General features: G+C 45.0%; 1 protein-coding gene across 1 annotated transcript in view; it reads left to right on the forward strand.

The window, feature by feature from the left end:
• The window catches only part of ARFGAP3 (ADP ribosylation factor GTPase activating protein 3), a 56,376-nt gene that overhangs the window by 16,104 nt on the left and 14,749 nt on the right, over positions 1–25,523 (forward strand). The window contains exons 5-12 of the mRNA XM_058741116.1: positions 1,326–1,409; positions 6,402–6,486; positions 10,554–10,613; positions 12,193–12,239; positions 13,224–13,366; positions 16,556–16,684; positions 17,116–17,238; positions 23,561–23,692. Of these exons, the coding sequence (XP_058597099.1) occupies positions 1,326–1,409; positions 6,402–6,486; positions 10,554–10,613; positions 12,193–12,239; positions 13,224–13,366; positions 16,556–16,684; positions 17,116–17,238; positions 23,561–23,692 (803 nt within the window). The remainder of the gene's footprint in view (positions 1–1,325; positions 1,410–6,401; positions 6,487–10,553; positions 10,614–12,192; positions 12,240–13,223; positions 13,367–16,555; positions 16,685–17,115; positions 17,239–23,560; positions 23,693–25,523) is intronic.

The following is a 25,523-nucleotide window of genomic DNA, read 5'->3' on the forward strand; positions in this document are numbered from 1 at the left end:
AAAAAATAATAATAAATTTTTTTTTTAAGTAGTGTTACCTATCCCAAACAGTAAAACCTTCTAGCTGGATTCTCTTGCAAGGAAACCATGTGTAGTTGATTCTTGAGGTTCATGGAAGTGATGCACTGAATTAGTAAATGTGGAAACATCACTCCTAGGAGAGATAGAGGGCTAGGTTCCTGTGAGTGTCTGGTCACAACATTCCCATCAGCTGATCAGTACATAACCTTATTTTACATGTGATACTATTTAAGGACACCTTATTGAATATATTATTAAACTTTTAAATAAAAAAAAATTAAGTTTATTTACTGTGAGAGAGAGAGGGAGTAGGAGGGGCAGAGAGAGAGAGAGAGAGAGAGAGAGAGAAAATCCCAAGCAGGCTCCTCACTGTCAGCACAGAGCTCGATGCAGGGCTTGAACCCACGAACCTTGAGATCATGACCTGAGCCGAAATCAAGAGTAGGATGCTTAAGCAGGCCGAGCCAGCCAGGCTGAATATATTATTAATATGCAATTAAATATATAATAATTAATATTATATTGATATAATAATATTTAATATATCATTAATATATAATTATTGACTCATTAACATTGAACTCACTGTCCACAGCACTGTAACTCATGCCCGGGGGTGGGGGGTGGGGCTTACCTCATTCTGTGTTTTCTCTATAAGGCACATCACAGCCTTCCTGTGCTTAGGAACACAAGGTAGGACTTTGGCCCTGGGCTTGGGGGCCATTTTAACCAACGAAATCACCAACAAAGCACAACAATGTGAAAAATGTGTCGCTAAATCGACCACAAAAAAGGACACTTACTTACAGTTTGAGAGCTGAAACAAGGAGACAGAGCATCACCTTGTTCAGCCTCAGCTGGGAACGTGCCCCTTGGGGTGACCTGCATTCTTTACTGATCCACACATGTCTATGAAGGACCGCAGAAGTGTCTTAAGTCCTGACTTGGGGGTTACAGATAAATTGTGGCAGGTAGGTGAATTTGCAAATATGGAATCCACTAAAAATGAGGATTGGTGATACTCTAGAGCCTGCACTTGGATATTAAGCCCTCCGTCTTTCCTTTTCAGAAACGGCTTGTGAATCTGGTCCTTGACATCCTCAAGGCTTGGAAGCAAAAGCTACTGGGTTGATACATAACTAAAATGTGCTCAGGGGCCCCGTGTAGGCCTGTTAACTGATTGCATAATAACGGGAAGTACCAATCATTAGCAAACAGGTCTCTGGAAAGGGAGTGAGAGTATTAAAGAAAAACTTTTAAAGCCAGGTGAAGGACTCAGCACACACTTTCTGTTTTTGCTCTAGCTGTGGCTTGATAGCTGTGTGGTTCCGTCTGTGTCCTCTCCACCAAAAGAGGAAGATTTCTTTGCCTCTCATGCTTCTCCTGAGGTATGTAGTCTGCTTTATATAATTTTAAAGTATGCTTACTCTTACAGTTATAAAGGGCATATATTGAAACGTTTCACTTAGGATCCAAGCTAAGCCGCTGTGATAACCCACCCCGAAATAAGTCACTTCACACAAGATAGAAATGAATTTCCATCAGCAGTTCGGAAGTCGCCTGTCCAGGACTGACCGGGGGATTTATTTTGCTCTTCTCCACGTACTGGCTTCTATCTCACAGTCCAAAGTGTCTGCCTCAGCTCATGACCTTTCGCAGCAATGGGAAGGGGGCAAGCATCTAGGGAAGCGTGTGCCCCCTCCTTTTACTAAAACAATCTGGAGGCAGTGCACATCACTTCCATTCGTATCCTAGTGGCCAGAATTTAGTTACAGGCCCATGCCCAGGCTCCAGGGGGGCCGAGCTGTTACTACTGGTGGTCTGCCATGATTCAGGTCACAGCTATGGAACTGACCAAGAACGAAGACAGGTTTTTTCTTTTTAACCAAATTTTGATAGGGGTTTGAACCTCATTGTCCCTGTTTAGTCGTGCCCATAGAGCATGCTGTATCTCAAGGCTGTTGTAACAATGAAGTCAGTACAGATGCAAGGAGTTAGGAGCTGGCACAGGGTGAACCGTCAGTAAATGCTATCGGAATAATGATCTTTGTCGTTGTGGTCCGACAGGAGCCAAGAACAATCCCCAGATCTCTCAGGTCAGGGAACGTGAGGCCTCCAAAGCCTAAAATATTTACGGCGCGGTCCCGTGAGGAAACGTAGGTGGACCCCTGGCTCAGAGCCTCAGATGTCTGTTCACTGCCCTGCCTCTTCCCAGCCCCCCTGGGGAGGGAGCATTGTTTGCTTAACCCGTTCTGTAACCAACTTCCAAGTAAAAATGTGGAAAGGTGTATAAATTGCTAAGCCTTGATTTTTTTGTTGTTGTTATCATGATGTGCACATACACGTTCATTGACATAGTTAACAGTTACCAGAAACAATTCTCAAAAAAGAAGAGAACAGAAAACAAAAGAAAAGATAAGGTGTTCTGTCATGATCTGTGCCTCTTGTTTAATATAGAACGAGATCTAGAACGTCCAGGACTAGTAGCCGAGAAGTGTTAGGAATAGAAGTGACAGGCTGGAAGGAGGAGACAACAGTTTGGTGCCTAGTGTGGGAATTCGTGTGGAATTAGCATTAACGTGAACTCACGTTTATTTCAGCGTGTCTCTGTACGCACACTCACGCACGCACACACACAGTGGAGCACGATGACAGGTAGTGTATACACATGGGTCAGCAGAGACAGACACATGTATATCACCCGCCTCTGTCCACCAAGGGGCCCAGAGACAGGGACGCTCCGGTACACAAGCACACCCAGCACCCACATCTTGGTTTCTAATTGCCAGGAGGACCCGGGGCTACCTTCAGAGAAATGGCCGATTCTAGGGCCCGGGCCACTGGGGAGCCTGGAGTGCCCTGGAGTGTCGGAAAGTAAGCGGACGGAGCGGGTGGCAGATAGGGGAGGGCATGTCTAAAGGACTCAGGAACCAACCGGAAAGAGGTCCCAGTGGTCAAAACTGGAATCATTCAAGCAACAAAATAAATAACGACAGTTCGGATCATAATCCAAAGAATGAAACGAATATCCACGAGTCCCCACTAATAACGATGAGATGATTGGATAAATAAGTGGAGAGAAGGGATGATTTTTCTTAGAGAAAAATTCAGTCATATCTGTAGATAGTCTGCCCCTCCACAGATGGAGCTTCACCCCCTCTCCCCTTGAGTGCAGGCCAGACTTGGTGACTTGTTCCCAAAACTAGGGAATGGGAAGCGGAAAACAGTGACTTTATCAGAGAAAAGCCTGGCAGTCACCACCTTAACCAAGGAATCAGGGTCCGCATCGCCCACGTTCAGGGAAGCTGACGTGTGGCAGTGAGAAGGGTACCTCAGCTCTGTGTCATTCTTCCCCCAAACTGAGGCTAAGCACGAGAAAACATCGGACACACCCGAACTGAGGGATATTCTACAAATTAGCCGATCACTACCCTTCAGAAGCTCGAAGGTCGTGGAAAACCAGGAAAGACTGAGCAGCTGTGACAAACCGGAGGAGACTCAGGAGACACGACCGATGCAGCATGGGAGCCTGGAACGGATCCTGGAACAGAAAAGAGACGGGGGTGGGAAAGTGGTGAAATCTGAATAAAGTCTGGAGTTTAGCTAATAACGATAGCTAAATCATTGATTCCCTCCGTGATAATTCTTAGTTTTGGCAGACGTGCCGTGGGTACTTTACCATCAGAGGAAGGTGGGTGAAGCGTATATGGAAACTCTACTATCTTTGCAGCCTTTTTGCAAGTCTGAAGTTATCACAAAATAAAAATCTGGTGGAGGAAAAATAAGGAATTGGAGCGTTAAAACAGAGACTTAAGAATATACGTGTTTTCGACACCATTTTTCAAGGAACTGAAACAAAAAAATCCTAAAATCTGTGTGGAACCACAAAAGACCTTGAATAGCCAAAGTAATCTTGACAAAGAAAAACAGAGCTGGAGGCATCACAATCTCAGATTTCGAGATACACCAGAAAGCTGTAGTAATCAAAACAGTATGATATCGGTGCAAAAATAGACACACAGTTCGATGGAAAGAATAGAGAAGCCAGAAATAACCCCACACTCACATGGTCAGTTAATCTACAACAAAAGAGGTAAGACTCTACGATGAGGAAAAAGTCTCTGCAACAAACGGTGATGGGAAGACTGGACAGCGACGTGCGAAAGAGTGCAACTGGACCTCTTTCTTACACCGTCCACAAAAAGAAACAACTCAAAATACATTAAAGACCTAAATGTAAGACCCGAAACCATTAAATTCCTAAAAGAAAACATAGGCAGTAATTTCTGTGACATCCGCCATGGAAACCTTTTTCTAGCTATGCGTCCTCAGGCAAGGGGAACAGAAGCAAAGTCAAACTCTTGGGACGACACCAAAATAAAAAGCTTTCGCGTCGCGAAGGAAACCATCAAGAAAAGGACAAGGCAACCTACCGAATGGGAGAACATATTTGCAAATGATATGTCTGATAACGGGTTAATGTCCAAAATACGTAAAGAACTTGTACAACTCAACACTGAAAACAATAAATAATCTGATTAAAAAATGGGCACAGGAGGGGCGCCTGGGTGGCTCAGTCCGTCGAGTGTCCGGCTTCGGCTCAGGTCATGATCTTGCGGTCTGTGAGTTTGAGCTCTGCATTGAGCTCTGGGCTGACAGCTCAGAGCTTGGAACCTGCTTCAGATTCTGTGTCTCCCTCTCTCTGTCCCTCCCCCACTCATGCTTTGTCTCTCTCTGTCTCAAAAACAAAAAAAAATTTAAAAAAAAAACATAACTACCACGAATAACGAGAAGGGACCATTAAGATGCTGCTTTCAGGGGTGTCTGGGTGGCTCAGTCCGTTGAACGTCCGACTTTGGCTCAGGTCATGATCTCGCAGTTCATGAGTTCGAGCCCCACGTCGGGCTCTGTGCTGACAGCTCGGAGCTTGGAGCCTGCTTCAGATTCTGTGTCTCCCTCCCTCTCTGCCCCTTCCCTGCTCATGCTCTGTCTCTCTCTCTCTCTCTCTCTCTGTCAAAAATAAACATTAAAATTTTTTTTTTTAAAAAATGGGCAGAGGGCCTGAATAAGCATTTTCCCAAAGAAGACGTCCAGATGGCAAACACACAGGAAAAGATGCTCCACATGACTCATCATCAGGGAAACACGAATCAAAACCACGGTGAGCGATCACCTTACACCTGTCAGAATGGCTAACATCAAAAGCACAAGAAATAACAAGTGTTGGACGGGATGTGAGGAGAAAAGAACCCTCGCGTACCATGGGTGGGAACGCAAATCGGTGCAGCCACTGTGGAAAACAGAACGGAAGTTCCTGAAAAAATTTAAAATAGAATTACCATATGATCCAGTAATGCCACTGCTGGCTATTTACCCAAGAAAATGAAAACACTAATTCAAAAAGATCTATATCCCTGTGTATTGCAGTATTATTTACAATAGCCAAACTCTGGAAGCAGCCCAAATGTCCACCATAGATGAATAGATAAAGAAGATCTCTCTCTCTCTCTCTCTCTCTCTCTCTCGATCTCTCTCTCTCTCTCTCTCTCTCTCTCTCTCTCTCACACACACACACACACACACACACACACACACACACACAGGAATATTACTCAGCCACGAAAAAGAATGATCTCTTGCCATTTGCAACAACATGGACGGACCTAAAGGCTATAATGCTAAGTGAAATAAATCAGACAGAGAAAGACAAATCCGATGTAATTTCACTCACATGTGGAATTTAAGAAGCCAACCAAAGAGACACATAAAACAACAGACTCTTAAATACAGAGAACAGACTGGTGGTTGCCAGAAGGAAGCATGGGTGGGGTGGTGGGGGAAGGGTTGAAATAGGTAAAGAGGGACAAAGAGCACACTTATCTTGATGAACCCTGAGTAATGTATGGAGTTGTTGAATCTTTATATTGTATACCTGAAACTAATGTGATACTGTACGTTAATTATACTTCAATTAAAAAAAAGAAAAAAGAGGGGCGCCTGGGTGGCTCAGTCGGTGAAGCGGCCGACTTCGGCTCAGGTCATGATCTCACAGTTTGTGAGTTCGAGCCCCGTGTCGGGCTCTGTGCCGACAGCTCAGAGCCTGGAGCCTGTTTCAGATTCTGTGTCTCCCTCTCTCTGACCCTCCCCCGTTCATGCTCTGTCTCTCTCTGTCTCAAAAATAAATAAATGTAAAAAAAAAAAAAATTTTTTTTTTTAAATAAATAAATAAATAAAAGAAAAAAGAATAGACATGTCTTAATATTATCTTTCCTTGCCGCCAACCCAGGTACTTGGAAGGTGACCATTCCATTATTGGCTTTGATTTTTTTTTTTTTTTTTCTTTTCTTGCTTTGCTGACTGGTGAATTTTCTCACCTTCAGGTGAGTGGCACAGGCTGGACATCACAGCCAGAAGCATCTTCTTCGTCACCAAGGAATGTGGAGACCACTCCAGCTAATAATGAAGGTAGTCTTCAGAATTGTCGTGTGATGTTATCCTTTGGTTCAATGGCTATGAAACTATTAGAAAATAAGATCCTGTGGGGCACCCGGCTGGCTTAGTTGGTGGAGCACGTGACTTTTGATCTCAGGGTTGTGAGTTTGAGCCCCACGTTGGGTGTAGACGTTAGTTAAAAATAAAATCATTTTTTATCTTTAAAAAAAAATTTTTTTTAATGTTTATTTTTGAGAGAGACACAGAATGTGAGCAGGTTAGGGGCAGAGAGAGGGGGAGACACAGAATCCGAAGCGGGCTCCAGGCTCCGAGCTGTCGGCACAGAGCCCGACGCGGGGCTCGAACCCGTGAGCCGTGAGATCATGACCCGAGCCGAAGTCGGTCGCTCTACTGACTGAGCCACCCGGGTGCTCCTAAAAATAAAATCTTTTAAAAAAAAAAAAAGGAAAGAGAAAATAAGATCCTTGTATTTAATGAAGGAAAGATGCCCATGGTACATTATATAGTGGGGGGAAAAGATATTACCCAACAGGAAATATGATCTCATTTTTGTAAAACACTGAAGCAAAAACATATACACACAGAAGACATTCTGGAAGGTACGTACCAAATTGTTAGCCAGAGAATAAAATTACCGAATGAATTACTTTTACTTTCAACTTGATACAGTTTTGATGTGACCAAACTTTTGTCATGTGTCTCTGTTACTTCTCCGGTCAGAAAACAAGATTTCCATTTCAAAACCGATTCTATGAGTAGTTGCTGTCTAATGATTTACCTTTGGTGACTTTATCATAGGATCGTATTTATTGTACCTGTACTTCTGTCAGTTGCTTGCATTTAAAAACATCACTTATGTGATAGGAATAACAAGGATCAAGATGTCAACTTTTCTGGTTTAAGACTGAGCATCTTTTGTTAGCCGGAAGGCTTGAGCAAATTAACAACAAGGCGACATTTGACAGCCACGTGGGCACCCTGGAGCGTGGCCAGAAGGGCTGGCTCGCGTATGCCGAGCCCGGAGCTGCTTTGGGCAACTTGAGAGAACTTCGTGAAGTAGCCAAGACCAAACACTCCACCAGCTCGATGACTGAGATGCTTACTCGAGAAACTTCCTGGCGAGGGTTTTGCTGGAGGGTTGGAGAGGGTGACTGATACTTATCAAGAAGAGAGTCCTGGGAGAGTGGTCAGTCAGGTCTCTGTGAGTGGGGCAGGGAGCTTGCTGTGAGGAAAAGTCACTTCGTTTGCACTGAAGTGCAGGTGTCAGGGTGGGAGTGTCTGAGATTGCAGCAAACGGCAGATTTTAGGACGCCGGTTTTTGATTTGACTGGTCTTAGGAGTAGACCTGTCAGTGAACCAGGACGGGAACCCTTTGCATTCTGGGGAACAGTGGATGAGCTGGGACAAGCGTCTAGCATTTTGGGTAAAATATTACAGTAAAGTAGAATTCCTTCTTTACTCTTTATACCAAACAAAATGCCGGCGGGTCAAGGATTTAAATATAAATCATGAAAGTATAAAGGTGCTGCAAGAAAACGGGTGGAGGTTTCCTGTCCTCTCGGAACCGGAACCGGGGAAGCCTTCTCTGCACGTTCAGGCCTCATGAAAGGAAGAGATTGACGAATCTATCACAAATGCAACGTTTCTGTTCTGAAGAGATGCTTTAAAGACAGGCGATAAGCGTTTTGCAATTCATATATACACAAAAAGCTTGTTCCCTTCGTATGCAAAGGACGCTGGCATGGCTGGGTTTTGTCTGATTTGCAGTCTGTGATGTTTTGGCACATTTTCATTTTTTGTGCCTGTGACCCTAAGTGTCTGGTAAGAAGACAGACCCCTTTCTTTTTTTTTTTTAAATTTTTTTTTTCAACATTTTTTTAAATTTATTTTTGGGACAGAGAGAGACAGAGCATGAACGGGGGAGGGGCAGAGAGAGAGGGAGACACAGAATCAGAAACAGGCTCCAGGCTCCGAGCCATCGGCCCAGAGCCTGACGCGGGGCTCGAACTCACGGACCGCGAGATCGTGACCTGGCTGAAGTCGGACGCTTAACCGACTGCGCCACCCAGGCGCCCCTTTCTTTTTTTTTTTAATTTAATTTTTTATTTTTTAAAATTTACATCCAAATTAGTTAGCATCTAGTGCAACAATGATTTCAGGAGTAGGTTCCTTAGTGCCCCTTCCCCATGGAGCCCCTACGCCCTTCCACAATGCCTCCCGTAACCCTCAGTTTGTTCTCCATATTTATGAGTCTCTTCTGTTTTGTCCCCCTCCCTGTTCTTACATTATTTTTGTTTCCCTTCCCTTATGTTCATCTGTTTTGTCTCTTAAGTCCTCATAGGAGTGAAGTCATATGATATTTGTCTTTCTCTGACTGACTCATTTCACGTAGCATAATACCCTCCAGTTCCATCCACGTAGTTGCAAATGGCAAGATCTCATTCTTTTTGATAGCCGAGTAATACTCCAGTGTGTGTGTGTGTGTGTGTGTGTGTGTGTGTGTGTGTGTGTGTGTGTATACACCACATCTTCTTTCTCCATTCATCCATCGATGGCCATTTGGGCTCTTCCCATCCTTTGGCTGTTGTGGATAGTGCCGCTATAAACATTGGGGTGCATGTGTCCCTTCGAAACAGCACCCCTGTATCCCGTGGATAAATGCCTAGTAGTGCGATTGCTGGGTCGTAGGGTAGTTCTGTTTTTAGTTTTTTGAGGAACCTCCATACCGTTTTCCAGAGTGGCTGCACCAGCTTGCATTCCTTTCTAAGTGGCGCGTAGCAGTTGAACTCCTTAGACCCACACTGCCCTGTAGCCGCACTGGCCTTTCAGCCCTGTTGCTTGCAGTGGGAATCTGTCCTCGGTTGTCATGTTGCCGCCTCCTTCCTGGAGTCTCTGCGCGAACGCCTGTCCTCAGAGAGGCTGTGTCCACCCCACGGACACTCCCAGTCACGACCACATTTGTGTGTGGTCTCCCTCTTAGCGCAGCTCGGCCTGGTTCTGGGAATTACCATGTCCGTGTGTGTCCCTTCCCTGGGCTGTGAGCCCCTCCAGATGGGGATTGTTTTTAAGAGAAGGAATCTACCTGAGCCATCGACGGGTTTGTCATTGTCCAAAAGGACAGAGGAGAAAAAATAATCCCGACACTCTCCTGACTAACAGACAAGGCGAGCATTGTACCGATGGCGATTTGAATATTGTTACTGTTACAACTAGTTAGCATAAGAGGCCTTTGGAGGTTGAAGCATACGGAGCCCTGGAGGTGTCCCTGTGACCTCTGGAGTCCAGGTGTCTCCATTTGATTTGCTAACAGGAAACTGAGATAACTACATGCAGAACAAGATTCTGTTCTTGTAAATATTTTAAACCCTGCATTCTTAGCCGCAGAGTTTCTCCAAAAGGTTTTATTGTTTAGAATTCTGCCTCCCCTTGGGGGGGCGCCTGGGTGGCTCAGTCAGTTAAGCATCCGACTCTTGATTTCCTCAGGTCATGATCTCAAGGTTTGTGAGTTCAAGCCCTGCGTCAGGCTCTGTGCTGACAGCGTGGAGCCTGCTTGGGATTCCTTCTCTCTCCACCCCCCTCTCTCTGCCCCTCCCTGACTCTCTCAGGTGTATGCTCTTACTCTCTGTACATAAATAAACATTTAAAAAATGTTATAGGGGCGCCTGGGTGGCTCAGTCGGTTGAGCATCACGACTTCGGCTCAGGTCACGATCTCGCGGTTCGTGGGTTCGAGCCCCGCGTCGGGCTCTGTGCTGACGGCTCGGAGCCTGGAGCCTGCTTCCGATTCTGTGTCTCCTTCTCTCTCTGCCCATCCCCCGCTTGTGCTCTGTCTCTCTCTGTCTCTCAAAAATAAATAAATAAATAAATAAATAAATAAATAAATAAATAAATAAATAAATGTAAAAAAATTTTTAAAAAATTCTTGTAACGGTAAAACAGAATAGGGAGCTAAAAAGAAAACCAATAATCGACAAACTTGGGTCACACGTGTGGTACCGAGCAAGTTGAATGTGTCGTATATTCAAAAGCACATTTAATGAGTGTATTTTCTGCATTGATATCAATATGTTTAACTTTCAGGTGGACCAGAACAAGGACCAAGTGTGGAAGGTCTCAACGCACCAACAAAGGCTGCTTTAGGTAATATGCCTACGACTCCATATTCTGATGCAGACAGTGAGATTCATTAGGAGAGAAAGATGAATCCTGGCTTTCCATTCTGCCTAGAATGTGTAGAGTAATCTGGCATCATGATTATTAATCTATTAATAAGATTTCTGTCGAGCAAAAATGCCGTTCCCCTTTAGGACCAGCCTGAGGCCTGTGAGTGGCGGCAACCGGTGTGGTGTCCCTGGCTGAGCTTGCTGCTGAAACTGTTGATTTGCTCATTTGTGTCGAACTGGGTTACGTTCCCAGCATGAGCAGAGGGCAGAGCGACGTCTCCTAGAGTGTTCTTCTCTTTCTGATTTTACCAGGATCTTTAATTTTTCATCATCAGGGAATTATACTCTGAAATGAGCACACATTGCATGGCATTAATTGGAAAGCAAGTACTTTGGTGAAAAAATAGCTGAACTATTAGAAATGTTCCAGATATTTTCATCCCGAGTTAATAGCCTCGTAGGAGGTTGGGAGCAGATTATGTGAGTGCTTTAACATGGATCCAAAAGAAAGTGATGGAAAGAAAAACTCCCATAGATATCTTTTTCATACTTGGCACGTAATGATGTTATTGTCTCGTTAGGGCTAAATTTGAATCTTTAGTTGTGTGTGGTTTTATGCTGTCTTTTCTTATTTTTAAAAAAATTTTTTTTAATGTTTATTTCTGAGACAGAGACAGAGCAGGCGTGGGGGAGGGGCAGAGAGAGAGGGAGACACAGAATCCGAAGCAGGCTCCAGGCTCCGAGCTGTCAGCACAGAGCCCGACGCGGGGCTTGAACTCACGGACCGCGAGATCATGACCTGAGCCAAAGTTGGTTGCTCAACCGACTGAGCCACCCAGGCGCCCCTATGCTGTCTTTTCTTATTAAAGCACATTCTCATCTTTGTAAGAAAAAAGTTAAAATTTTATTCTTACTGGGTCTCTTAAACATAATTGTAGAAACAGAATGTGTAATCTATGATTAAAGTTTACCCAGAAAACGATTTTTAAGAAACTTTATCTTAAAGCCTCATCTGTTTTTGTGCAATTCAGAAAGCCCTTGCTACTCAAATAATGGAATGCTTTGTAATTCTCATTGATTGATGTGATAAATCTGTATACAAGTCAGGGTGAAAAACCATACCACTGCTTCCGTTGTGTGCATAATGCCTGGCTAACTTTATATCTTAAACTAATTCTAAAAGTTTTTGAAGAGCAGAGCTTAAGAGGAGAGTTTGTTCTAATGTATTTAAGAAATGCTCCGAAGAAAGCAATGAGTGGGGTGGGGTGGGGTGGGCAAGGCCAGGCTCCTCATTTCTCTCTAGTGTGGTGTGCACAAAATGTTTTCTGTGAGCTTGGATCCTACTTAGCAGTGCCGAGAAACTCCATTTGAACAAAGCTCTCTTAATCTGCAATACACTCGAGTGCTTGACTGTTCTGGGTGACCAACTAAGGTGGAAAATGTTACAGTCTCTTACATAATGTGTACAACATGTTAGAATTTAAGAAAAATACGCTAGAATTAGAAAAATTGCGTATTTCTATTGGTCTGACTTTCTACTTTTTATTTTTTGACAGAGGTGTCCTCTATCATAAAAAAGAAACCAAATCAAGCTAAAAGAGGAGTAAGTATTGCATATAAATATCTGGTAGTTTGGCTTTAAAATAGCCTATGTTCTCAAGAAAGCCACCTTTGTCGTTAAAAAATTTTTTTTAATGTTTATTTATTTTTGAGAAAGAGAGACAGAATGTCAGTGGGGGAGGGGCAGAGAGAGAGGGAGACACAGAGCTCAAAGCATGCTCCAGGCTCTGAGCTGTCATCACAGAGCCCAACGTGGGGCTTGAACCCACGAACCATGAGATCACGACCTGAACTGAAGTCGGATGCTTAACCGACTGAGCTACCCAGGTGCCCCTGTCACTTTTTTAAAATTTATTTTGAGCCATATTGTAATAATAAATGTGAGGTTTTTTTTGGAAAAAGAGAGAGAGAGTGCATGCACACGAGCTGGGGAGGGGCAGAGGGAGAGGAAGAGAGAGAATCCCAAGCAGGCTCTGTGCCCAGTGCAGAGCCCAACGAGGGGCTTGATCTCAGGACTATGAGATCATGACCTGAGCCGAAGTCAAGAGTCAGACCCTTAACCGAAAGAGCCACCCCAGTGCCCCATAAATGGGGCTTTGATAAAAACCTAGGTTTTGTTCCATGAGGTGAATGTTATACGTAGTGAAGATTTTCTAGAATGAGTGTTTGACAGCATTTCTTTTGCTAATGACAGAATTCTAAACAATCAGGAGAGGCCCTGTGGGAGTTTCTGTCGTGTTTGCGTTTCTAATAAGGGATGCTGTCACCAGGGTGTGATTCCTGATGTCCGTCATCTTACTGGCTGTGTGATCTTGTTCAAGTCAGTTAACCTGCACCAGACTCGAGTTCCTCATCTAACCTGGGGATAACAGTAGTGCCAACTTCACAGGGTTGTGAGGACTGAGCGAGAGAACAAATAGGAAGTGTGGGTTGCAGTGCCTGGCGGGTAATAGACCTCAGGAAGTGTTAGCCGTTAGCTGAAGCTTTCAAACAGCGTGGGTCAAATCTCATCTTCTATATCTTCTAGCTTGGGGCCAAAAAAGGAAGTTTGGGAGCCCAGAAACTGGCGAATACATGCTTTAATGAAATTGAAAAACAAGCCCAAGCTGTAGATAAAATGAAGGAACAGGAAGACCTTCTGGCCAGCGCGGCACCTAAGGAAGAATCAATGTGAGTTTGATTTAGTTATAGTAGTGTGTGTTTAGTGAATAAGGCTATTAATCAAACAACTCTTGAGATTTGCTTTCAAAATGCCATTTAATTTTTTTCGGTGCTGGGGAGGGGGGAGTTGCCTGGATTGGTGAAATTGGAATGATAATGTGGGGTACCTTGAAGTCAGGCCAATCGTTTTGATGAAGGGGGTATATTTTGGAAAGTGAGTTTGGTGATGAGATTAGGACAGACAGACTGGGGCAGAAACTGGAAACCAGGAAGCCAGTCAAGAGAATTCTAAGTAGACATTTAAGGCTCTTGAGAGGTTTTTGTTTGTGTTGGAAACAGAGGAGCAGTGGGGCCGCCTGGAAAGTGCATGTGCTGGGTATAAAAAAAATCATAAGGAGAGAAGAAAGCAGAGTGAGCACAACACCTAAAGGAAAGGCAGCTTGGGTTCCTAGTTCTTATGTGTGCTTATTTTATTTATTATTTTGTTTTATTTATTTATTATTATTGTTATGGCTTGAGTCACTATGGACGGCATAATGAAGAAAATAATAATGCTTATTTTACGAGGCTTAATGTTTTGAGGGTTAACTTAGTTAACGTTTATTAAAGTGCATCAAACAGTGCCTGGTACAGAGTAAGTGCTCAACCCGCTGTGATTTCTTGTTGTTATTCATGCTAGCAGCTTGCTAAGGGATGTTCTAGTTGGTAAACCCAGAGAATTGGAAGTTGTTGTTTCTCATTGTCATTTAACTCCTAGAACATAGGGGGCAGCACTAAACTGTAGTTAGGCTAAATGTGGTTTGAAATGCTTTATGTAAAATTTGCTTTGAGCTGTGGTCACAGACTTCACTGTAATTTCTCTAAGCTGGGATCTTGACCCTGAAAATGGGGGGAAGGTCCAACCTGAGGATTAGACTGCTTCTCTTGGTGTTTGGGAGTGGGCTCTGTGCAGATTGTTCATGCGTGGTTTTCCTGGAGCGTGTACAATCTAGAGCCTGATCAGAACAGAAGACACGGAACACGAAGCACCTGCTCCCTCCCTGCAGGGGGGGGTGGATGGAGATTAGCGTATTGTTAGAGGCAACACCAGCCTTAACTCGAATCTTTCACTAGGACGGTTCAGTACAGCGTATACGCAAAGATGCGGGCCATGGGTGTTTATGAATTTGATTTGGGAACCTGCTTTGACAGCCTTCCTGGCCGTGTTCAGGACAGCCGCGCCACTGTGCCCAAGACACTGTCCTCCCTCTCAGACCCGTCGCAGCCCCATCCCGCCAAGCCAGGGCTGCGCCAGCTCCGGGAAAGCACACGTGTCTTATCCTAAAGACGCAACAGCGTTATTCTGCAAGTTAATTTTTTAACGGCTGTAAATAGAGTTATTTTCAGTTGAGTAAACTGTCAAGGAACGGCATTTTTCTCTGTCTTCAGCCTGTGAAACCCTAACTGTCTGTCCTAGTCCTCACCTGCTGGCGGTGCCTGGGCCCACCCTCAGAGGAGCCTGCACACGGTGGGTGGGAAGATGAGGGAGAGGAGAGCCCCGGAGCCCCTTCCCTTGCTTGGCCTGAGCGGCTTGGGAGCCTCCCCTGAGCAGGGCCTGGGAAACACGGAGCCCTGACTCCTTCGTCCTGTGGGCGTTGCCGTCCCCGCGTTATGGGAAGCCCAGGTCGGAGAGCAGGTGCTGTTGGTGGCGGTAGCCTCGGTCCCAGCCAGATGCTGAGGAGGAAAGTTCTCCCGTCTCACATCTTCCCAGGGGAACGTTTTCTTCCCGGCCGTTCATCTTCTCCAGAAGAATCTGCCGCTCCAGTTTAATCTGTTCGTGGTTTTCGGCAGATCTGTGGTCTTCCTCCAAAAAGTTGACGCAAGAGTATCATTTATTTTCTGAGTGATAAAACTGGGGACGTGGTCAGACCCTGCTCTGTAGGAAGAATGGTAAAGAAAACAAAACTACCAGATTAAAACAAAACAAATCCTGACTGACTAAGGAAGGAAACAGCAGCAGTGTTATTTTTTTTTCTGTTTTCTGTTTACTCTTTTTTTTTTTTTTCTAGTAAGAAATTTAGTTGTCATTCCCTGTTACTACAGGAAAATGTATTTATATTATTATGGAATTTACACGGTGCCTTTCTTATGAGAAATTCATGAGATCTTGCACAATTTTATGAAACAGATAATAGCTTAGAATTCCTGATGACATGGGTATATCACCTTTCAGGGCCCCCAAGTTTTGTTGCCGTCTTACCAATAGAAAATACTCTTGTTATTGCATAGTTTTCTTTATGAAAAATTAAGTATTTGTAACGTTTTGAGGAATCTGAGAGCAAGGGACAGTGTTGGATACCTCTTTTTACCCCTTTGGTACGTCATTTGTAACAGGTATTTGATAAACAGATGATTAGTGTCTGACTAGTAGCACAGAAGGAAGGTTGGCTAAGAAATGAGTGCTCTTGGAAGCCTGATTCTATAGCAGTCCTCTGAAGAATCTTTTGCAATTAAGTAACTCCGTCTTAATTTATATATTTGGTTTTTTAAAATGCTTATTTATATTTGAGAGAGAGAGAGAGAGAGAAAGAGAGCTCAAGCAGGGGAGGGGCAGAGAAAGAGGGAGACAGAATCCGAAGCAGGCTCCAGCCTCCGAGCTGTCAGCACAGAGCCCGACGTGGGGCTCGAACCCACAGACCGTGAGAGCATGACCTGAGCTGAAATCAGACACTTAAACCGGCTGAGCCACCCAGGTGCCTCTTCATTTAACTACCTGTAAAGTCAAAAATATGTGCAAACCAATGCAACTAACCTCATACTTTTGCTATGTAATGCAAAAGTATAAATACTAGCTCAAGTAAGAAATTCTGCTTTTTACTGTCCTACGTAGACGTAATCTTAGCATATATTACGTTATTACGCGGCAGGTAGTATATGATGATGTGATGATTAATATATGACGATAGGTGATATGAACTGGAACAGTAAGGTAGGGTCAGCAGCAACCAAAAAGCAGGTGTAAACTCATTCAAATTTTCTTGAACATCTACTCAAAAAAGACCTTTAGGGAAAGAAAAAAGCCAATTTGCCTTCATAGTTGTTAATTACGGAAAGAAGCACGAAGCTCAAATTACCAGTGACCTGTTTGATTTCACTTAGTGTTTTAACTTGAGAACACAGAATTAAAGCTAAATTAAGGAGCCTTTGGTTTTCTGGCAGCGTTTCATCACTGCGATTAGCCTATAAGGATCTTGAGATTCAAACGAAGAAGGACGAGAAGATGAACATGAGTGGCAAAAAAAAGATAGAGTCAGAGAGACTCGGCATGGGGTTCGGAAACTGCAGGAGGTACGTGGCTTCCAGAATTTAAACGTTGCTAATGGCGCATGGATCTTCCTTATTGGTGTCAACTGGGAAAGTATTTTCTCATGATTCCTTCCTTTCTTCAATAGTTTTACTCCCCTCTAGTATTCAACCTAGCATGAAAAGTTCCAAATTGAGTCAAAGCAAAAAGGAAATGGGCCTGACTCATTGTTAAGCGGATGCTGCAGACAGAACTAATATGTGTGACTGCATCTTGTGTAATTAGTTCCAGTCCTCACAAAGGCCCAGTATTTTTCGATGCTTATGCCAAAAACTATATATGCCGTTTTTATTGCTCATGTTTTTAACCCCACGAACGTTTTTGTTGAAAGTATGAAACGTTTATTCTTTGGTGAGCACAAGTGTCTTCCTGAACTGATGTGATTCCTCTCCCTTTTATTCTCTGTTTTCTCCAGTGGTATTTCACATTCCGTGACTTCAGATATGCAGACCATTGAGCAGGAGACGCCGATCATAGCAAAATCAAGAAAGAAGTACAGTGATGACAGTGGTGACCCATATTTTACTTCCAGCTCAAGGTAACCTGCCCCAAATCAGCCTTAAAGCGTTGTTTTAGAAAGTGGTCATTAATGTGGACTTACTCGCTTATTTGCATTAAGAGCAAATACAAATCAGTTTACTTCGTTGCTTCTACAAGCTTTGGCTGGAGTCAAGGGTGTCCTTTGGAAAATTATGGGGGAAAGATTTGTAAGTGGACAATGCCTGCGAGATGTTTATAATAAAATCAGTGACCAAGAGTTGAAAATAGAGTAGGAACTTGCAGGGCGCCTGGGTGGCTTAGTTGGTTGAGCATCTGATTCTTGACTTTGGCCCAGGTCACGACCTGAATTCAAGCCCTGTGTCAGTTAGCACAGAGCCCGCCCGGGATTGTCTGTCTCCTTCTCTCATTTGCCCTTCCCCTGCTTGCGTGTGCTCTCTCTTTTTCTCTCTCTCTCAAAAATAAATAAACTTAAAAAAAATCAGAAGTAGGAATTGTGTTTATCTAAGTGTGAAATTGGAGAACAAGGCAAGAGCCCAAAGGTCCATATCCTTTTGTTTCAGAACAAATAGCAAACACTATTTGTGTGTGTGTTATCAATTCATGGAAAACACTAGTACACTCTGAAGGCTCTCAGGGTCAGCTAGGTGCCAGTCCTTCAGCCTCCACCATCAGATTGGGACCAGTTGCCTAACTTCGGTGTGAAGGCAACCGTGGCAAGTACCACGGTTCAGGTTCAGGGGCCTGAAGGGCAGGGAGAACAAGTTGAGACTTGAACTGGCTCACCGTGTGAGGTTCTTCCAAGAACCTGACCCATACAGGAGAGTCCTGCTAAAAAGGCACCATGTAAACCTGGGCTGTGAACTGGAGGTGAGCACCAGCTGAGAACACAGGCGTGAGAGTGTAGACCCCGGTTCACACGGTCTGGATTTGAATCCTGGCTGGGCCACTTAATGACTGTGTGACCCTGGCCAAGTCGCTCAACCTCTCTGTGCTGCAGCTTCCGCATCTGTAAGTTAGAGATGCTGGGGTCTGCCTCACTGTGTTGTGCGATGGTAAATGAGTTGATGCTAATGGAGCGCTTGACTATTTGTGTGATGTTTAGCTGCGTTTATGACATAGGGGTTCAGTTCAAGAGACGTGACTCAGTCTTAAATGTGTAATTACTGTGGTTAGATTCTTAACTACGCCGAGGGCCGCCTTCAAGTTTGGAGCTCGGGAAAATCGAGTGTGTGTCCATCAGTAATGGGCGGTGCGTTGAAGGAGGCTCCGTGGCTCATGTCTGGAAGGCCATTACTGTTTGGCGGTTACGTACGCAGGCTCGAAGCGGTTTCATGTCTACATGGGCTATATGTTTCATATACATACGAGATACACATACATGTTAACTATTAACTGGAAGCTGATTGTGACACACATCTTCCCAAAGTTCATAGCATAGTACTCTGCCTAAAAAATTCCCTCACACTGCTTCCCATTCTGTCAAGTCCGGATATTTTACCAAAAAAAGTTACTAGGTTAGTGGTGTTCCCTGTCAGTGCCGCCAGATACAGGGATGGTTTTGTACCTGTTGTGAGTCACTTGTATAACACAGCAGGTGTGGTTTACACAGAGGCAACCCCCCAATCGTGCCTTTCAAAAGTATTTAGGGGCGCCCGGGTGGCTCAGTCGGGTGAATGTTCGACTTTGGCTCAGGTTGGGATCTCGCGGTTTGCGGGTTCAAGCCCCGCATCGGGCTCCGTGCTGTCGGCGCAGAGCCTGCTTGGGATTCTCGCTCTCTCCTCTCTCTGACCCTCCTCCACTTGTGCTTTCTGTCTTTCTCTCTCAAAATAAATTAATAAACTAAAAAAAAAAACACACATAAAAATATCTACATAGGGGCGCCTGGGTGGCTCAGTCGGTGAAGCGTCTGACTTTGGCTCAGGTCATGATCTTGCGGTCCGTGAGTTCGAGCCCCGCGTCGGGCTCTGTGCTGACAGCTGAGAGCCTGGAGCCTGTTTCAGATTCTGTGCCTCCCTCTCTCTCTGCCCCTCCCCCGTTCATGCTGTGTCTCAAAAGTAAATAAATGTTAAAAAAAAAATTTACGTATATTTTCTACAGGATAAAATTAAATTTCTAACTTGATTTAAAAGCTGCATGCATGTGAGATCATTTCTGATTTGCTCTTTATTTTTTTCATTAATTTTTTTTTAATGTTTATTTATTTTTGAGAGAGAAGAGAGTGAGAGACAAGAGAGTGAGAGACAGAGCGTGAGCACGGAAGGGAGGGCAGAGAGAGGGAGGCACAGAATCCGAAGCAGGCTCCAGGCTCTGAGGCGTCAGCACAGAGCCCGATGCGGGGCTCAAACTCACAAACTGCGAGATCGTGACCTGAGCTGAAATTGGACACTAACTGAGCCACCCAGGTGCCCCATGAGTGCCTTTTCTAGCCTCCTTGGTTGTGACCACTGCTGGTAGAGAACAAGGGAGCTGTTAGTACTCTGGCGACTGACGGATCGTAAACACAGCCTCCAGGAGAGCCAGCCTATTAGCTCCATGAGCAGCCTGCACTGCTTCCGAATTATTCATTAGCCCTTTAGAACTTGAACATTATAAATTATGAGATAGTGCTGTTTCTATGAAAAATAAAATCCACCATATCTGGGATTTTTCCCCATTGAATTCCATTATATTCAGGATATAAACAGTGTAATTATATACGGAGTACAAAATAATGAAACCAGAGTGATTTGCTCAGCCTTATATAAGCAGTCAGCGTGGCCTCCACTGGGCAGACGGTTGTCTACAGCTGTAAATCAGATATGCGCTGTTGGGGTACCAAGGGATTGCAAGGAATGTCCTCAGGGTTGGATGAAGACGGAGTGAGAGCAAAAATACAAGTGAAGAGCATTGAGAACCAGGATCTAGAAACCAGAACATTAGAAAGTCAGTAAAGGGACGCCTGGGTGGCTCAGTTGGTGAAGCCTCCCGACTTCAGCTCAGGTCACGATCTCACGGTTTATGAGTTCGAGCCCCGTGTCAGGCTCTGTGCTGACAGCTCGGGGCCTGGAGCCTGCTTCGGATTCTGTGTCTCCCTTTCTCTGCCCCTCCCCCACTTGTGCTCTCTCTCTGTCTCTCAAAAATAAGCATTAAAAAAAAAAAGTCAGGAAAAATGTGGAAATCAAGACTGCTGTGTTTCTAAGGTCAGGCAAGTGCCCCACAGCCATCAGGCATCAGTTAGCCCATCCTTCCAACCGATGGGACAGCTGTCAGCACCCCCAGGGCTGCTGCTCACCTCCCACATCTGTCAGCGCACAGAGAGCCCACCCCCCACGCCCACCTGCCCCACACTTAGAATGCTGCCCAGTGCTCCTGCTGACCAGTAGGATCCGAGCAGAATGGCTTTCTCTCTCCTGATTTTTGTTTTTTTGTTTTTTAAATTTTTTAATGTTTTTTTAAAATTTATTTTTGAGACAGAGAGAGACAGAGCATGAGCAGGGAAGGAGCAGAGAGAGAGAGAGAGGGAGACACAGAATCCAAAGCAGGCTCCAGGCTCTGAGCTGTCAGCACAAGGGGCTCGAACTCACAGACTGTGAGATCATGACCTGAGCCGAAGTCGGACGCCCAACCGACTGAGTCACCCAGGCGCCCATCTCTCTCCTGATTTTTGAATAATCCAGTCATTGAAAAAATCCGACATGCTTATATTCCAAGATGAGCACTTGGACTTATAAGAATGAAGAATATTTCCTTAGAGTGACACTAAATCTGCAAAATCCTAAGTCCCAGCAGCTCAGAGTTGCAAAGAGCCTGCAAGTTCCAACCACCCCCTGCCCGGTCCTTCCCACCCTCATGCCCCCAGCATCGTCTTGGTGAGCATCCTCCAGGGGACCATGCTGCCCCTCTCCCCACCCCACTCCTCCTCCTCCTCCTCCTCCTCCTCCTCCTCCTCCTCCTCCTCCAGGCAGCCATTCTGTCCTGGGGCAGCTCTGTGAGGAATGATGCCTTCACTTATGTACTTATGTACCTTGCTGGGTTTCTGAGCTCAGATCAGCCAGGCCCGTGAGAGCAGGGGCTGGATATGTCTCCTTGCCCCGTGTCCCCATCTAGCAGAGCACCGGCTCCTCCTCGTAGATGCTTGTTAAGTAGTTTCTAAATTCCTCATTGACTTGGTCTTAACTCTCTCGCTTGGACCTTTACAAATAAATCTCTTGAATAATTGAAGATACCTTTCAGGCCAGTGTGCCTCCCACATATGGCAAGCCCCCTTCCTCTGAGCCACTTAAAAGTCTGCTTGTCCAGGTCTCTCCTCCACAGGGACCGGTTGTCCCTGCTCCTCCAGGCAGAGCTGGGGCTCGGGCCCACCTGCCCATCAGCCACCAAGAGAGCCTGGCCTGTTTCTTGCTGAAACACGGATCTACTCTGAACCTGTGTCTTCCTTACACGGAAGAGAAGGCTAGCGGAAGGAGATTTGTTCTTCAGGACCTCCTCGCCAGAGAAGGCAGAGCCCCTTCTGGAAATCCTGCTTTCTCTGTATTATCCACATAAAGCCACACCATCTCCTTCAAATAGCAGGTTTATGGGGCGCCTGGGTGGCGCAGTCGGTTAAGCGTCCGACTTCAGCCAGGTCACGATCTCGCGGTCCGTGAGTTCGAGCCCCGAGTCGGGCTCTGGGCTGATGGCTCGGAGCCTGGAGCCTGTTTCCGATTCTGTGTCTCCCTCTCTCTCTGACCCTCCCCCGTTCATGCTCTGTCTCTCTCTGTCCCAAAAAAAAAAAAAAGAAAACAACAACAACAACAACAAACAAACAAACAAAAAAAAACGTCAAATAGCAGGTTTATCCCTTTCGCCTTTTTTTTTTTTTTAACCCAGAAAAAGTATGTTTGTTCTTAGCATTTCCAACCCCCCAACTCTTAGCTCGTAGGGGCCCTTGGCCTATTTTTTCCTACAGGTTCTTGCTGCCCTCTTATATTCATCTTTGGTTACAGGCCCCTCTGACTGCCCAGGCTCTCCGTCTTTGTGCGACTTCTTGTGACATCCGAGCTCGGTGTTCACCATGTATCCCATGCGCGTCTTTTCTTACTCTGCAGGAAGCCAGGTGACATCTTTGGAAGAAAGCCTCTACATTATCTTCCATCATCCTTCCTTTCTCAAGACCTAAGCCTTGGAATCTGCCTCTGCTGAACTTCTTTACCTCCACATTTAAGGAGTAGGGGGCGCCTGGGTGGCTCAGTCTGTTAAGCATCTGATTCTTGATTTTGGCTCAGGTCATGATCTCACCATTTGTTACATCGAGCGCTATGTGGGCCCTCTGTGCTGCTAGCACAGAGCCTGCTTCGATTCTCTCTCTCCCCCACTCTCTCTCTTTCAAAATAAATAAATAAGCATTAAAAATATAAATAAATAAAGAGTGTGTATCTGGCAGGGCTCTTTTCCATCCTAAGCTGTTGTGAATTCTGACAAAGCACGGTCACTTCTTAAGGCTCTGGCACAACCACCTCGCCTCTGAGTCTCTGTCCTGTTCCAGGCAAACCCTGCTGCTCGTGGTCAGAGATTTTTCTGTCCCCACGCAGGACAGGAAGCTGCCGTGGAGCTTTGCTCTCTGAGCAAGGCCCGGCTCAGGGGTACTCGGCTGGTGAAAGAGTAAACCCACCTACAGGCCTACAGATCAAGTTCACGTCAAGCCCCAGGCTGGAAAAGCATCCGCACAATGGTCCAGCCATTAGCCATCCATACCTTTGTATCTGACTCCACCAAGAGGCTAATTAGCACCATTCACATTAAGTGGTCAGGGCTGTCGCCAGGCTTACCTGGCAGGGACTGCCAACAGGGAGCTCCTCGAGTGGGGTTTTTGTTGCGACTACCTGATTAGGCAGAACTAGACCCAGAGAAAGCAAAATACGTAACCTGTGGGGAGTAAAGACGCTCAAAGGCATCGTGTGCTATCCGGATGGGCTAGGTTATACTGCACTGACAAGTATCCACCCCCCCGCCCCGGCCCCCAACCCCGTCTTAAAAGCTTAACACAACAGCGGTTTATTTCTTGTTCAGCTGAGGGTACAGGTGATTGTCCAGATTACCTGTCCTTTGGGTAACACCTTGATCTTCCAGATGGATGGAAGCTTCTCCTGCCTGAGGCTGGAGCGCCTGGAAAACCACCTTATCTTTCATGTGGCACGGGAAGAAGGGACTGGGCGAGTTGAGCACAGGCACTTTAAAGGCCTTGGAAATGACTCTCCTCACGCCTGCTTCTGTTTCGTTCGTCAGCTCTCGTCACATGGCCACTCCAACCGCAAGGCCCAGGAAGTGTAGCCGCCGTGCACCCCATGTGAGTGGACATCGGTAAGGTCTCCCAAGTCACCATGTCCCTCTTTTTCATACAGGTACTTTGACGAGCCGATGGAGTTAAGGAGCAGTTCTTTTTCTAGCTGGGATGACAGTTCAGATTCCTATTGGAAAAAAGAGACCATCAAAGATACGGATACTATCCTGAAACCCACGGGCTATTCAGACAGGTATGAACAGAGAACAGTGGGATTGTACATATTGAGGCCATGGGTCTCCAGGGAAATTCTCTAAGACGAGCGAATGATTTTATTCTACTGTTTCAAGAATATTCTTTGCATCCTGGTCTGTTTTCTGACCTTACAATCTTGCCTTTCCCAGAATGTCCTATAAATGGAATCATACGGCAACTGGCCTTTGTAGACCGGCTTCTTTGACTTTTCGTAGTGCATGTGAGACGCTTGTCATGATGTTCCTTCCTCTTCGTTGTTGAGTTGTTTGTCCGTTCACCTGTCGAACAACTACCTCCAGTTGTTGATTATGAATGAAAGACTTTACAATCTCCTGTCCAAACCAGACAAAAGTGCAGGGAGACCTAGTAATACGTTGGGACAACAGGCACAGCCTGGGATTATGCTGGGTGACTGCAGCCTGTGGCCAGCCTACTCCTTTTGTATCCTGCGTGATGCAGAACGGTGTCTTCCGTGCATTGCAAACAGTGCCCTCAGTATTCACCAACTTACCTCCACAGGGAGCTGAAGATCAAAATGGTGGGTCTGTTTACATAGGAAAATTCCTTCAAATGTCGGGTGCTCTGGATATTTACTCATGTTTTATTAGAATTTTCAGGCTTTTTAAAATGGCCTGAAATCCTTTTACAAAAATTACTACTGTCAGCTTTTTAAAAAGTAAAATGGCATTAGTATACATTATAAATGAGAAGTGCATTTGCCTCACCTCAAATTAGTTTAACCTATTTGGGCTGGGTTTTTTTTGTTTGTTTGTTTTCATTTTGTGTGCTGGCAACACTCAAGATCTGTACTCCTAGCGAATTTCACGTACATAACACGGTATTACTTTCTATGGTCACTCTGCCTACTTTACATCCCCAGAATTTACTCATCTTGTAAATAGAAGTTTGTACCCTCTGAACATCTGCCCATTTCCCCTACCTTGAAGGCTGTGGGAAAGAAACACCATTCTACACTATGAGTTTCACTTTTTTTTTTTTTTTTTAATTTTAGATTCCACCTATAGGAACAAAATCGTGAGGTATTTTTCTTCTTTGTCTGGTTTATTTCACTTGGCATGATGTCCTCCAAGTTCATCCGTGTTGTCACAAATGGCAGGATTTCCTTTTTTTAATGGCTGGATAATGTTCCACTGTATATATATTTTCTTTATCCATTCATCCATCGACAGACATGTATCTTGGCTACTGTGAATAATGCTGCTGTGAACAATGGCAGCACAGATACTTCTTCGAGATACTGATTTGTTTGTGTCAGATACAAATCGAGAAGTGGGATTGCTGATCAAATAGTAGTTCTATTTTTAATTTTTTTTAAAAAATTTTTTTAATGTTTATTTTTGAGAGAGAGAGACAGATAGAGCGGGGGGAAGGGCAGACAGAGAGGGAGACACAGAATCCCAAGCAGGCTCCAGGCTTTGAGCTGTCAGCACAGAGTTCGATGTGGGGCTTGAACTCATGAACCGTGAGATCATGACCTGAGCCGAAATCAGACACGTAACCGACTGAGCCACCCAGGCGCCCCTCTGTTCTTAATTTTTTGAGGGACCGACCTCCATACTGTTCTCTGTATGGCTCTGCTAATTTGCGCTCTCACCAACAGCATACAGGGGTTCCCTTTTCCCCAATTCTCATCCATACTTATCTCTTTTGGTACTTACCATGCACACAGGTATGAGGTGACATCTCATTGTGGTTTTGACTTGCATTTCCCTGATGATGAGTGATGTTGAGCATCTTTTCAGATACCTGGTGGCCATAAACTTCCTTTTTAGAACTGCTTTTGCTGTGTTTCATGAGTTTGGGTGTGT

This window comes from Neofelis nebulosa, chromosome 8 (assembly GCF_028018385.1).
Source record: "Neofelis nebulosa isolate mNeoNeb1 chromosome 8, mNeoNeb1.pri, whole genome shotgun sequence".
Classification (NCBI taxonomy): domain Eukaryota; kingdom Metazoa; phylum Chordata; class Mammalia; order Carnivora; family Felidae; genus Neofelis; species Neofelis nebulosa.